Source organism: Gorilla gorilla, chromosome 5 (genome assembly GCF_029281585.2).
Source record: "Gorilla gorilla gorilla isolate KB3781 chromosome 5, NHGRI_mGorGor1-v2.1_pri, whole genome shotgun sequence".
Classification (NCBI taxonomy): Eukaryota; Metazoa; Chordata; class Mammalia; order Primates; family Hominidae; genus Gorilla; species Gorilla gorilla.
In genome coordinates, this window is record NC_073229.2 from 107,760,031 (window position 1) to 107,775,474 (window position 15,444).

At 33.7% G+C, this 15,444-nt stretch overlaps 1 protein-coding gene across 31 annotated transcripts in view; it reads right to left on the reverse strand.

Annotated features, from left to right (window-relative positions):
- SNAP91 (synaptosome associated protein 91) overlaps positions 1 to 15,444 on the reverse strand; it is a 168,626-nt gene that overhangs the window by 58,968 nt on the left and 94,214 nt on the right. For all 31 annotated transcript variants that reach the window (XM_063707748.1, XM_055389580.2, XM_055389572.2 and 28 more), the window contains exons 9-10: positions 11,340 to 11,381; positions 5,023 to 5,093 (exon numbers count right to left, since the gene is read on the reverse strand). In XM_063707748.1, coding sequence (XP_063563818.1) covers positions 5,023 to 5,093; positions 11,340 to 11,381 — 113 coding nt within the window. The remainder of the gene's footprint in view (positions 1 to 5,022; positions 5,094 to 11,339; positions 11,382 to 15,444) is intronic.

Below are 15,444 nucleotides of genomic sequence, written 5' to 3' on the forward strand. Positions count from 1 at the left end.
CCTCATGATCCGCCTGCCTCGGCCTCCCAAAGTGCTGGGATTACAGGCATGAGCCACCGCGCCAGGCCCATGTTAATATCTTTTAAGTTCAACTTCATTTGCAAATACATGCCTGCCATTTCCTGTTTGAATTTAATTTCTACTTAAAATGAATATAAACAACAGGTAGCAAGGGCACAGAGATTTCTGCTATATAACAAGCATAAGGGTAACAACTTGGTTACATGTAGTTTGGCTAAATGTTATCTTAAGAGTAATATAGTCTATGAGGGAAAGGATATACCTTTATCTATACTGTCCGTGTCAAAGGGTCTACTGAAATGTCTACAGTAAACTCCTTAAGAACCTAAAAATCTAGTACAGCATAAGGTGGGAAATGTCCTAGTGAGTTTTGGCTAATAATTTCTCCACTCCCACTATTTTTTCCCTTTACGTATGGAAAAGGAAGGGAGTTAAATCTAAATAAAAATTCAAGAAAATAGTAGCCTGAATTCTACAAAGAAAACATAGAAGCCTTTGGTATGGTCACTTTCTAAGAATGAATTAATTTAAATTAATTTGTTTCTCTCTCAAGCAATTTTCATAAACCAATTCTTAGTGGTATTGATACAATTATAAATACTAATAAAGAAAAGAGAAGAGGCCAGGTGCGGTGGCTCACGCCTGTAATCCCAGCACTTTGGGAGGTAAAGGCAGGCAGATCACTTGAGGTCAGGAGTTCGACACCAGCCTGGCCAATATGGCGAAACCCTGTCTCTACTAAAAATACAAAAAAATAAAAAATAAAAATTAGCTGGGTGTGGTGGCATGTGCCTGTAATCCCAGCTACTCAGGAGGCTGAGGCAGGAGAATCGCTTGAACCTGGTGGGCAGAGGTTGCAGCGAGCCGAGATCGCACCACCGCACTCCCTCCAGTCTAGGAGACAGAGCGAGACTCAGTCTCAAAAAAAAAAAAAAAAAAAAATCAACAGCTTTAGAAATACATTTCCAAACTAATACCTAAAATATTATAACTTCTTCTATAACATCTTCTACCCCACAGCAAGAATGAAGATATAATAAAAGTGATAGAATTGTTCTACCCGCTATAAAAAAGAATATCATACTTAAGTATGAAAAATCATAATTGGTACAAGAATCATTTTGCCAAGCTTCCACATAAACAATATTACTAAATGATACTTGCAGTTATCCCATGAATTATGCAAACAAACAAAACTCTCCTACTGTCTCTGTTGAGATATCATCCCACTTACCACATTACATCTTAGTTGCCTGTTTAATTCTCTATCTTCTTCACTAGATACTAAGTTTTTTGAAAGGAAGGAACTCATCCCATTGTTTTATATCCCTAGCACTTTACATATCATCTGACATTTTCTGTATTATTTGAATTTTTATATTAGAATATGTTCAGGTATTCATTCTATAATCAATAAATTAACCAGACATCTTTAAAAAGTTATTTTCTGTGAAACAAAACTGTCAGGATGCGTGACCTCTGTTTTCTAACCAGAGTTGGCTTCTGCCATGATTTAATTAAAAGGTTGAGAACCAGAGGTGCTCCAATGGGGCCATAGCTTTCAAAAGCACCATTAATCACTGATTAAACTCTGAAGGTTCCCAGGCTCGGAGAGGTTAATAACTTTCCCATGTCTCATCATGCTTTAACGGTGGATTCCAGACTCTAGTCCAAGTCTATATGCCCCTCAGAGCCTATGCTCAGTCCACATTCCAACCCCCAAAACACAGATAAACTTGGCACATTTGCTTCTCTCTTACACAACATATAAATTGCTCTTCTTATGTGTTTCTCGCTTGATTTTCCACCCTAATGTTAGTCATTGCCCTTTAGGAAAGAAGATGCTACATCATTTATATATAGACAATATTTGTTTAAAAGACCAATACTTCTATTAATAATTTCACCTAGAAAAATCTAGTAGATAATGAACCATGTTGGAAAAACAAGGCATTAAGATAATTTTAGAAGAAAGTGAATGACCCATATAAGTAATCTACTCTAAATTCTGTAAAATTACTACAAACTCATGGGTTTCACTATCAACACAGCAAATGTCCATATTTCTTTCCAAGATGTTAATAGGAAGCTGTCAAATAGAATATTTTGTTAAGTTTTATATGAGTCATAACAATAATCCCTACATAGTTTTGAGTATAAGTGCCAGCCAGAAAAAAATACAGATGTGAAAGATCTATCTACATCCTTCAAATAACTTGAATTACAAAAGACTTATCTTAAATTTCCTGTAACCTCAACACTTCGTAAACTCACATAAATAATAAAATAAATTTCTCTCTTTTGTCCTGTGGAATTATAGAAACAGACAATATATAAAGGTATATCACAGAGTATTGCATACAATTACAGAAATAAACAGCAGTGGACACAAGGTACTAAATATAAAGGGCATACATATTCTTCATAGCAGACATTTGCAAATGCTTCAATTTATGTATATACTTGGTTTAGAGGTTAGAATAGTTTTATACTGTGACCAGAAGACAAATAAAACAATTTTAAGTAATTAATTTTCTTTAAAAATTTGTCTTTTCACATTTATGCTATAAGCCATGGGGAAGTCTTTTGTTCACTAAACAAATAAAAAATATTTCATTTCTAAAATCTGAGGAATATATAAATATATATACATATATACATCTATGAGAGACTGTTAGTCTAGATCCAAGAAGACCGAAAGAAAGTAAAACCATTTATGCTAGTCAACTTGGGAGACAAAAATAAAGCATAATGAAAAAACACAGATGTGTAAAAGGGACAGAAATCAGTTTTAAATCTTCTAAATACCAAATGTGGAATCTTAAGAGTGTTTTTTGCATTTTTAGTAATTACCAAATGCAAAAAACTCACTCCATACAGTACTCACCCTTCACTTAAGTTCCAAGGTAAGCACAAACATACAAAGAAGAGAATAGTTAACTATTATAGTTCATTTATTTTAAAAAATAGGGAATAAGCAAAAGACAAGTTCAAATGTGGTTTTAGCCAATTCAGAAGAGAAATATGACAAGCATAAAATGATTTTAAAGGAAAAAGAAAAATTATTCTAAGAAAAAAGTAATTCGAAATGGAGGATTATTGAATTTTAAATTTCACTTCTCTAGAAATGTAACTAAATGTCCATAGCTATTTTTTTTTTCCAAAAATAGCTTGTGGTGGCCACAAGGGGGCGAATTTAGATTTGAAGTCAGGGCTAATGAGACCCATTCTAGCTACCCAAGGAGGCTTCTCTGTGACTGCAGCACTGATAGATTTAACAAAAAAACAAGGGAAGGGTGTGGCCCTATATGGGGTTTGGGGGACCCTGAGTGGAAGAGTGCAGAGAAGCTGACTTACAGTGTGCATCCAGCACTGCACAAGACAGAGATTTTAACTTTAGTGGATGTGCATATTTCCTTAGCTAAAGAGGTCCTTCTGTCACAGGAACAGAAACATTTCTCAGCTTCCTGTCTCCATTTGCTTAAATCCTAGGCAACTCATTTGGCTTCCCAGATACCCTAATAGAGGGTGGGCCCAGAAATAACTGAACTAGGGCATCTCTTATTGTGATCTAATGTACTCTCATGTCAAGTCTGATCATCCCTGGCCACGCTGAGATTGCAGGCAGAGCCTGGACTGTGGAAACAACCTTGAAAGAGCCCCTGAGAGCTCCTACTATCCATCATTCCAAATAGCTCTGCCATAATTGTCTGTAATACTCTTATACTGTTGCTTATCATTGCAAATTTAAAACATGCAATAATTTCTACACTAACTTGAAAAAATATTATAGAAATAACACAGCTAATGAAATAACCAGAAAAAAAAAGTAACATCAAGACACAAGCCTAGATTCTGGGAGAATGTCCAGAGGCAACAAAGTCAGAAAATAGTTGCATTTTGATAGCTCTGTCATAGGTAAAATCTGTGATCAGCCTACAGCCCTGAAATGATCATTTTACGGGTTGTCTCTACTAACTCCTGCTGTCAACCAAAATGGAATAAACAGAAAGCTGGTATCATCAACAAAGACAGATTCCAAGCTCTCCCTGTAGAGGACATACATTAAGTGTTTAAATGGACATAATGAAGTATAAAATAGTCCCTAACCTTTAGATTCAGAAAATCTACTTAAATCATACATGTAAAAAAAGAAATAGCCACAATACTGAGCAGTTCAAGATAAAGAAAGGCTTCATGAGAAGGTAGGACTAGAGATGGCCTTCCCAGGATGCACAAGATTTACAAAGCAGGACAAGGAGGATGGGCACCCTAAGACTTGCAGAATTATAGTCTGAATAAGGCACAAAGATTGGAAAACACCAGGCCTTGTGAATAGACAAGTTTCAGACCTGCTGGAGAGATGGAAAAAGAAAAAAAAAGGAACCTGGACATTTCGTGCATGTAGTGAGGAAAAATAGTCAAAAATATAAGTACTCAAACACAAAGGTATGAAAATCTAGTAAAACTGTACTTATCATTGCTTGATTGCTATTCTCTATATAAAAGGATCTATGAATAAAATGTCAGTAGTATGCCATGCCTAATAGTTCAAGTAGGGAGATACTGGAGTCCAAAAAACTATACTTGAGGGCTTTTCTTTTTTCACAGTGGGGTTGATAACGATAATAGAGTGCTCAAGGCTGCTTGTGAAATTGTGCTTGTTTTCACTCATGTCCAATGATAACAGCTTTGATTTTTAAACAGGAGTAACTATTTTTCCATATATTGTGAATTCCTTCTAAGGGCAAATGTTCAAATCATTAGGTTCAGTTAATGTAGGTACAATCTACAAATTTGCTGCATTAGCCTGCAGAGAGATTGTCTATACCCACTGTCATAAGTTAATAGGAAGAGTAGAGGTTCTGAGGGAGCCCAGAAAATTACAACAAAGCATGCCCTAAAACTACAGCAATATAAGTTGTACCATGATAAATCTCATTCTTAGAAGAACGACTCTAGTATTTTTCATCTTATTTAGAATATACAACTAATGCGTACTTGTTTCCAGGTTTCTTTCCTTCTAATGTATTTAGATGCTGTTCAAGCGTCTCCATAAGACTGCTGGGAGCCTACAATAAGAAAGTAAAAATAAATGTCTGCATTGTTTACTTTCAATGTAAACACACTGTAATGTCACTGTAACTGTATGGTGGAAGTCTGTGGATGGACCCCGATATATATGTGAGATAATTTAATTGCAGGTTCTTTAAGTATTTAAATATTTAAATTCCATAGACTTTCAGACAGACTCATCTTAAATAGACTTAACTCCACTGCATAACAAATAACATTACAGTGTGGTTTCAGTGTAGAGATTACATTGGATAGACTTTTACTAATACATTACTTATATGCAGTAAACTCAAATCAAGTTCACCACCTCCTTCTCATAAGACCATAGTAAAAATGAATAAGTGTTTGTATTCAAGTCAAAAATATGAGTGCCCAAATACAAATTTACAGAAATTTGAAAATACAGTAAAATCTCACTTATCTATGTTTGTCTGAAATATTAGGAAAAACCATTTAAATATATTTTAAAAAGGTGGTGAGTGAGAGTTGTGGGGAAAAGAATATAATTCTAATAATCAATAACAATTAAGATTTTATTATTGACCTATTTATATATAAAAATATATTTATATGTATAATAAAGTAACTTTTAGCAAATATAATATCAGAGCACTGTGTATTGGCAAATTTAATAAGTTTCAACTCTTATTAAGAAATACTTGAATGTTTCCTTTTATAAATAAAATTTTAGGCAATATAAAGTGATGACATTTCACTGTATACTTAAGGAGAAATAATAGATTCACGCAAATGTTTCACCCAATCTATTCCTTAAGCATTAGAGATTTAATTTCATCTTTCTCAAATAGTTGTAATACAAATTAGACCTTAACAGCAGCATAGGCATTCAAAGAATAGCATTTCTTAAATGAAATATATAACTACCCTTATAGGTATATTTAATTCTGACAATTCTTCTTTAAATTAATGTGAAATTAATTTTGAACGACACTGAAGTAACTATGGTAACTGATAAAGGAACTCACAGAATTCACAGACATTCATATAGCTGTATCTTTTACACTGTACCTTTAATGACAGATTAAAATTCTTACTAAAAATCTTTAATTTTGAAAATTCAGGACATTTATTTAATATTCATTTTTCATTTCACTAATAGACTCTTAAAACTGTCTTAACATTCATGTGATTATTATATTTGTAATTATGTGATTATTATAAGTGTAAATTACCAAGTGAACTAAAACATGTAAATTTAGATATATAAAAATTACTAAGTGAACCAAAATATTAATTTGATCAAAATGATGAAGGTAAGATAGAAAGGAACAGCCCTGTTGGCATTATTTTAAAAGCTTTGAACTATAGAGTTAAAAAAAAAAAGATTATCAGGATCTAATAAGTTTAGAAAATTACAAAAATTAGGATTTTAAAATACAACTCAGATGAAAATGGACTTAATAAATTCTAATAAACCACAACTAAGACAATATTTCTAAGTTTAAAAAATGAATTTTAAGAGATACAGAAAATTTTGTTATAGATACCAGATTATAAACTATAAAGAAATGCTCATTGAATAAAGAATGTACATAGTAACATTAAAAAGAAAAAAATAAATGGCTTCAAAATCTTTAGATGAACTCACATCTGATAACTTCAAAATTGTCATACTAATTGCCAGTGATGATGATAATGATGATGACGATGATGGAATTTAGGAGGTCTGGGCATATAAAGTTTTCATATTTATATTTTTTCATTGGGATCGCAGTAAGGAAAAAAAATAAGCCATAGAACTTCTTTCCAGTTAGAAAACTTAAGATACTTTGAATGTTAATGTAATGTAAAGAAAGTGTCATTTTTTTGGCTAAACCTAAGTTTAAAACATGGTCTAAGAAAAATGCTATTTATAGTCACAAAATAGCAACAAATACGGGATAACCAAAAATAGGTAATATTTTCTCCTATTAAGTTTCTTAGTTACCTAAAACAAAACAAAACAAAACAAAAAACCCAGGAAGAGAGGTCCCCATTTTATTCATTTTGTAAAGTTTCTTTCTAAGTGAGAAAATTGAAAAAATAAGTAGAAGTCACAAAAAAAATCACAATAGCTGAAAGAGAAATTTGATCAAGGAATACAAGACTATCAAACTGACTTTTGTCTTAAAGGGAAATCAAGTTTGAAGCATTCCATCCTAGAAGTTTGAAAATGCTTCATCATTTATATGTCTTATAAAAACATGTAAAATCAAACAGAAATAAATTCCTCAAATGTCTTTGGAGGAAAAAAAGTACTTTGATAGTAATATCCAGGCGTGCAGGAATGTCTACCTTTTCTCAACTGCATCTATGGCAGTGAGGACATCCTGGCATGCAGTAGACAATAAATGAAAACCACCTCTTAAATTTCCAAGGAGCAAAAACTTTGAGAATGCCTCTGCTGTTGTAAAAGGAATTTAATATAACAAAATATAATGAGCAGGCTCTTTAGTTGCTTGTTTTTAAAAATGCCAAAGTCAATAGACCAATCAGATGGGAACAATCCAAAGAACAAGAGTCAGCCTGTGAAAGCTAATAGATAACAGCAACATAAGGTTACCGATTCATCAGTTGTATGGTCTTCAAAAGGAGACCTTTCTTTACCAGTAGTTTTCGTATCAACCAGAATTCCTGACATCAAAAAACCTAAGATTTTTTTCATGAATGAAGATATTTACATTTGGAATGTACACATGCCACAAACAGGAAATAATATTAAAAAATTCTTTTCTCGGAACAAATTCATAGCTGATTGTGAGCCCAGGCTCCAAAAGAAAGCATCCATCTACGATTTAGATGCTATAGCTTATAAAGCATCATTAAAACCAAATTTAAAAAAAGCAATCACAAGATCATTCAAATTCTTATCATTAGATCTAAGAAACAATTTGAAAGTGCTGAGGAGAAATATTTCAGTTCTGATATATTCAGTTCTTACCCAAAACAGTTATTTTTGAATGTCCTTAAAAATTTCATTGATATTGGTGAATAATTTAAATGTAATAATTATGATATTATGTGTACAAGTTAAAAAGGGTTACAGATGATTGCATTCATGTTTAATGTACAGTCTCTAACCTAAAAGATATCCATTAAATTCATAAAGATATCTATGAAATTCCTCCATTCCATTTTGCTGCAAGAGGAATTCTAATCATTTTTTAAGTTATGAGCATTCTATTCCTACTCCCAGTAGGAAGCCCTTCTGATCTCCATCTCTTCTTTAACACTCTCTTCTGACAGGTATTTTTGTTCATTACCTGGCTAGATTGAATGGCCATGGTGGCCGCAGACAAGCCTGGTAGAAAGCAGAATCTAATCTTAGAAGAGTAGAACCGAATCCATATAACCTGGTACTTCGGACCCATCTGCAGATTAATCCTGGTTTTAAAGATGAAACAACTCTCTAAAGGACTAACCCCAGAACAATTCACATGCTAGCCCAGACCTGATCATAACTGTCAGAGGTCTAAATCCTCAGGTCAATTAGAGACTTCCATTAGACCTGCCGAGGGGCTCTACACAGGAATGAAGAAGGGTGTTTAGCTCTATGTCACTCACAACCCCAAAAGAAACCACAGTATTAAGAAATTTCAGAAGCATATCATATTCTTGTATTGAACTAGAGGAATTTTTCTATGAACAGGTTTTTTTTTCTGTTAGTTTTTGAGTCTGAGTCTCGCTCTGTCGCCCAGGCTGGAGTACAGTGGCATGATCTCGGCTCACTGTAAGCTCCACCTCCCGGGTTCACGCCATTCTCCTGCCTCAGCCTCCCAAGTAGCCGGGACTACAGGCACCCACCACCGCGCCCGGCTAATTTTTTGTATTTTTTTTTTTAGTTGAGACGGGGTTTCACCGTGGTCTCGATCTTCTGAACTCGTGATTCGCCTGCCTCAGCCTCCCAAAGTGCTGGGATTACAGGCGTGAGCCACCGCGCCCAGCCTGAACAGGTAATTTAAAAATAAATATTTTTCCCCATTTAAAAAATCTTTTAGGGTTGGGGATACTTGCGCAGATTTGTCATATAGGTAAATTGCATGTCACAGGGGTACCACCTTCTACCCTCCAGTAGGCCTCGGTGTTTGTTGTTCACTTCTGTGTGTCATATATACTCAATGTTTAGCTCCCACTTATAAGTGAGAACACGCAGTATTTGGTTTTCTGTTTCTGCATTAGTTTACTTGGGATATTGGCCTCAAGCTCCATCCATGTCTCTGCAAAGTACATGATCTTTTCTTTTTAATGGTTGCATAGTATTCCATGGTGTATATGTATCACATAAAAATAAATGTTAATATTGAAATTTATGTGGCGCTTAAAGTCATAACAAAAGAAGAGAATAGAGTGCTAATAGAGTCTAATGAATTTCTACCATAGAATAGCTTTCTAACAGACCCAGGGCAAGATTTTATTTTCTTTGAGGGAGGAGTCTCTGTTCCCTAAATTATGAAAACACACATCTTAAATCATTCAGTAAAATATAATGTTTCTGGGCTTCTTGAGGGGGAGATTATAAATATTATAATGACTATAATAGTATCATTAAAAATTTAATCCAAGTATATGATTTCAATGATGTACTTTCAATGATATGCTCTCATTGTCTAATGTTAAAAGCAAAAACAGATTTAAGTAGTCATTTGAATATTTCCTTGTTTCCTTTCAGACTGCCCAAACTAAGTATGATAGATGAGAACCTATATTCTTAACTGAGAGCCTACTTTCTCTTTTATTCTACAGTAAGGGTGTCCATAGAGTTGAAATAAAGATGATTTGCCACTTCTAGAAGCTATTCATTAGCTTCTAAATATCAGAGCTAAATATTTTAATGTCTTAAAAGTTAACATGTATTACTTATGTGGATTATTTTTTAAAATGTACTATAAATTTTACTAAAAATGATTAGTTGAAATGAAAACACACTTATTTTCTTTGCTTTTAATTATAGTGTTACAAAGATAAATCTATATCTAATAAAGAGATTTTTAGTGGTACTTTATGCACACTTAATTTTTTGGCCATATCCAAAATGATACCAATATCTTATTCAGGTATGTGCCTCGTCAAAAAACACTGTTTTCTCATAGTAGCAGAAATATTTTATACCAATATTCTGTCTATGAAAAAGAACTACTTCTCAACTTTTCACTAAGAAATACAATGCCATCATGTTCTGGATTGCTCTGTGAATTTTATTCATAAAGAATTCTTGATATTTAATTGGTATTTTAATAATACAAATACGTTTCTTTGAGTTTCCCTAATTTTTAATAAAAACTTAAGGATTAATATTATTTTAAAGATGGAAACATTTCAAGGCATAATAAGGACAGCAAATTACTAAATGCACTTTGATATTATTAACAAGTATGTATCTTTCATTATGACAATTTTTTCTATTATAATGACTATATTTACAAGGACAGAAAGTTCATATATTCATTACTGGTATATAAGATAGCAGCTCTGTGTTTTCTCCTATCATCTCTACAATAACATCATTGCTAGTTAAATAACATGTTTGGGATATAACTGTACCATAACAGAGTGCTTAAGTAAAAACAGTTCCTGCCAATTATGAGAAAGGTTATACTATACCCATGAATGACCTTGAATCTATATATTAGGATCCATACACAGTACCCTCTTCACAGATAAAATGATTGATACAGAAGCCCCTCTATTGTTGTCATTTACTAGATGGGCTCCAGAAAAATTGCTCATCTACCACTACTATTTTATTAGCTTATTTTATACATGGACATTCCTCCATTTCATAGCAGAGACAAGTAGTTCAACTGTGACATCAGAGTTTTCCCTATTCATGGGTCTCCTTCATATCTGGGACATGTTGGAAACTAGGAAGACAAGCAGGAGGAAAAGTTCTAATATTCTGATTATCAGGCCTAGAAATAGTGACTTTTCATAGCCAAAGCATTTCTATTAACATTATTCAAGGTTTCCTTTTGATCAAGTTTAAAATGAAAAGATGAGTTCATTTACTAAATTCAGTTGCGTTTAAAGAAGAAACTATATCATAAGAACAAGAAAATCTTCCTATTACCTCCAGAAATATATTCAATGGCTAGAAACAATAAATAAGGTAGAATAATTTCCAAGAAAGTTGGTTGGCCTAAATTCAAAATGCATGAAATGCTTACAAGACTATGCCCATTTGTGGCAATATATGTTGTAATAATCTCATGCATACTGAATCTTCCACTGGGAGAGTTGCTTACCTGTGTGAGGTCAGGAATGTCACCTTTATCAATACCAACTTGCTGTGGATTAAAAAAATTAGAAATTAGTAGAACTTTTAAAATTAATTTTTTTCATTTAATGGAAGATCACCTACACAATTAGTTTAAACAGCTCAATATTGGCGTAAATGAATTATTTTATATACCACTCTCACTTGGAACATATGCTTTTTATGCAGTTTTTCACTCAATATAATAGAGCAGTAATTTCATTAATATAGTTAGACATAACAAATGTATAGAATTCTACTAGAATCCAAAAACAAATGACAATAAATTGAAGCATAAAATATAATGGTATCCTTCTTAGTTAACAGAAGCTCAAAATGTAAAACACTGCTTAGACTAAATTTAGTAGTTAATTATGCCCAGCTTCTGGATAGGGAATGCTCATTTAGTTCTAAAACTCATTCAGGGTATAATTTCCACTCTTTCTCCCACAGACCTAACTTTGTTAGTTTCTTATGTATCCTTTCAGAGTTTCTTTATGTATATTCAAGGAAATATGAAATTATACAAATATATACTTATTTCCCCATTATGACACAAATAATAACATATTATATATAATGAACTTATATGTTTCACTAAAAAATATATCTTAGACATATATCCATATCAACACACAGAATGTCCTCATTTAATAAACAGCTGTATAGAACTTCCTTGTCCTATATTTAATTAGTAACTTATTAATGGACACTAAAGTTGCTTTTGATCTCTTGCCATTGCAAACAGTGCTGCACACACCATTTTGCATGTGTGTGTATATATCTGTATGATATACTTGTAGAAGTGGAATTACCAGATAAAAGTATATGCATATTGTTAATTTTGTTAGCATGGGGATAGGGGCAGAGAAAGAGAGAAGGGAGGAAAAGCAAACATGAAAAAATATTAATAAAGGTAAATCAATGAAGAGACCATATTTATTCATTATACATAAATTCTTTTGTAGGTCTGAAAATTATTCAAAGTGAAAAGTTGGGGAAAAACACAAATCACAAGTTCAATCGTATCATTTTTATATAAATAATGAAATTGAGGTTCAAAGAAACAAAATGGGTTAAGCCAAAGTGTATCTCCTTGAGAAATGAAGAGCTTTGATTATACTGATGGAAATGCAGAAGTAAACACATGAAGCAAAAGTGCTGGGCTGCTACAAAGACAATAAAGCAAACTGGAGATCAGAAAATCCATTTGTGTGTCAAATGCTGAACTACCTTCTTTCCTCTTTCTTCTCTGTGTTTAGAGCAGGGTTTCTCAGTCTTCGCACTATTGGCATTTGGGGAAGATAATTCTTGTTGGGGGGTGTCTTGTGCATTGTAGGATGTTTAGCAGCATCCCTGGCCTCTACCCACAGGATGCTAGTAGGCACCCTCTCCAGTGTGATAACAAAAAAACATCTCTAAATGCTATCCTTTGAGGAGGCGAGGGAAGCAAAGTCACTTGCTGTTGAGACCACTGATGTAGAGGACTTGCCTTAATCTCTCTGGATCAAATAATGTTTGAATCCAGAATTCCAGACTTTACTTTCTTTGCAACTACCAAATATTATTATTTCTTTTTTAAAATTTTCCATTTTTATTTCAGATTCAGGGGTACAAGTGCAGATTTGTTACAAGGGTACATTGTATGATGCTGAGGTTTGGGCTTCTACTAATGCTGTTACCCAGATAGTGAACACAGTACCTAACAAGAAGGTTTTCAGACCTTGACTTCCTCCCTTTGTACCTGCTTTTGGAGGCCCCAGTGTCTACTGTTCTCATCTGCATGTGTGTACCCAAGATTTAGCTCTCACTAATAAGTGAGAACATGTGGTATTTGGTTTTCTGTTTCTGCATTAGTTCACTTACGATAATGGCCCCCAGCTACATTCATGTTGCTGCTAAGGGCATGATTTCATTCTTTCTTATGGCTGCATAGTATTCCATGGTGCATATGTACCACATTTTCTTTAACCAGTCCACCACTGATGGGCACCTAGGTTGATTCCATGTCTTTGCTATTTGAATAGTGCTGCAATGAACATAGGAGTGCCTGTGTCTTTTTGGTAGAACAATTTATTTCCCTTTGGGTATACACTCAGTAATGGGATTACTCAGTCAAACAGAAGTTCTATTGTTAGTTCTCTGAGAAATCTCCAAACTGCTTTCCACAGTGGCTGAACTACATTCCCACCAACAGTGTATATGAGTTCCCTTTTCTCTGCAGCCTTGCCAACATGTTGTTTTTCGGCTTTTTAATAATATCCATTCTGACTGAGTGTAAGACAGTATCTCACTGTGGTTTTGATTCCCATTTCTCTGATGATCAGTGATGTTGAGCATTTTTTCATATGTTTGTTGGCCATTTATATGTCTTCTTTTGAGAAGTGTCTGTTCATGTCCTTGGCCCACTTTTTAATGGGGTTGTTTTTCTTGGTGATTTATTTAAGTTCCTTATAGATTGTGGACGTTAGTCACTGGTCAGAAACAAAGGTGATGAATATTTTCTCTCATTTTGTAGGTTGTCTGTTTACTCTGTTAATAGTTTCTTTTGCTGTGCAGCTCTTTAAATAAGTCTTAGTTGTCAATTTTAATTTTTGTTGCAATTGCTTTTGAGAACTTGGTCATAAATTCTTTGCCAAAGCCAACATCCAGAAGGGTATTTTCTAAGTTTCCTTCTAGCATTTTTATAGTTTGAGGTCTTTTATCCATCTTTAGTAAATTTTTATATGTGGTGATAGGTGGGGGATCCAGTCTCATTCTTTTGCATATGGCTAGCCAGTTTTCCCAGCACCATTTTTGAATAAGGAGTCCTTTCCCCTTGTTATGCTTATTTTTGCCAACTTATCAAAGATCAGTTGTTTGTAGGTACACTGCTTTATTTCTGGGTTCTCTATTCTGTTCCACTGTTCTATGTGTCTGCTTTTGTACCAGTATCATGCTGTTTTGGTTACTGCACCCTTGTAGTATAGTTTGAAGTCTGGTAATGTGATGCTTCTGGCTTCGTTCTTTTTGCTTAAGATTGCTTTGGCTATTCCACCTCTTTTTTGGCTTCATATACATTTAGAATAATTTCTTCTAGTTCTGTGGAAAATGATGTTGATAATTTGATAGACATAGCATTGCATCTACGGATTGCTTTGGGCAGTAGAGCCATTTTAACAATATTTATTCTTCCAATCCATGAGCATGAAATGTTTTTCCATTTGTTTGTGTCATCTCTGACTTCTTCCATTGGTGTTTTGTAGTCCTCCTTGTAGAGATCTTTTATCTCCTTGGTTAGAGGTACTCCTAGGTTTTCAATTTTTTGTGGCTATTGTAAATGGGATTGCATTCTTCATTTGGTTCTCAGATTGGAAGTTATTAGTGCATAGAAATGCTATTGATTTTGATGTTTGTAGGTAGATTTTGTGCTGAAACTTTACTGAAGTTGTTTATCAGGTCTAGGAGTTTTTTGATGGAATCTTGAGGATTTTCTAGGTGTAGAATCATATCCTTAGCAAAGAGAGATAGTTAGTTTGACTTCTTCTTTTCCTATTTGGATTCCTTTTATTTCTTTCTCTATCCTGACTGCTCTGTAGGACTTCCAGTATTATGCTGAATAGTAGTGGTGAAAGTGGGCATCATTTTCTTGTTCTAGTTCTTAAACGGAATGCTTCCACCTTTTGCTCATTCAGTGTGATGTTGGCTGTGGGTTTGTCATAGATGGTTCTTATCATTTTGAAGTACGTTCCTTCAATGCCTAATTTGTTGAGGGTTTGTATCATGAAGGGAGGTTGGATTTTACAGAAAGCTTTTGCTGCATCTATTGAGATAATTATATGGTTTTTGTTTTTAATTCTGTTTATGTGGTGAATTACATTTATTGTTTTGCATATGTTGAACCAACCTTGCATCCTAGGAATAAAGCCCACTTGATTGTGGTGAATTAACTTTTTGATGTGCTGCTAGATTTGATTTGCTATTATTTTGTTGAGGATTTCTGCATCTATGTTTGTCAGGGATATTGGCTTGTAGTCTTCTTTTTTTTTGTTGTGCCTTTGCCAGATTTTAGTATCAGGATGACACTGGTTTCATAGAATGAGTTAGGGAGGAAT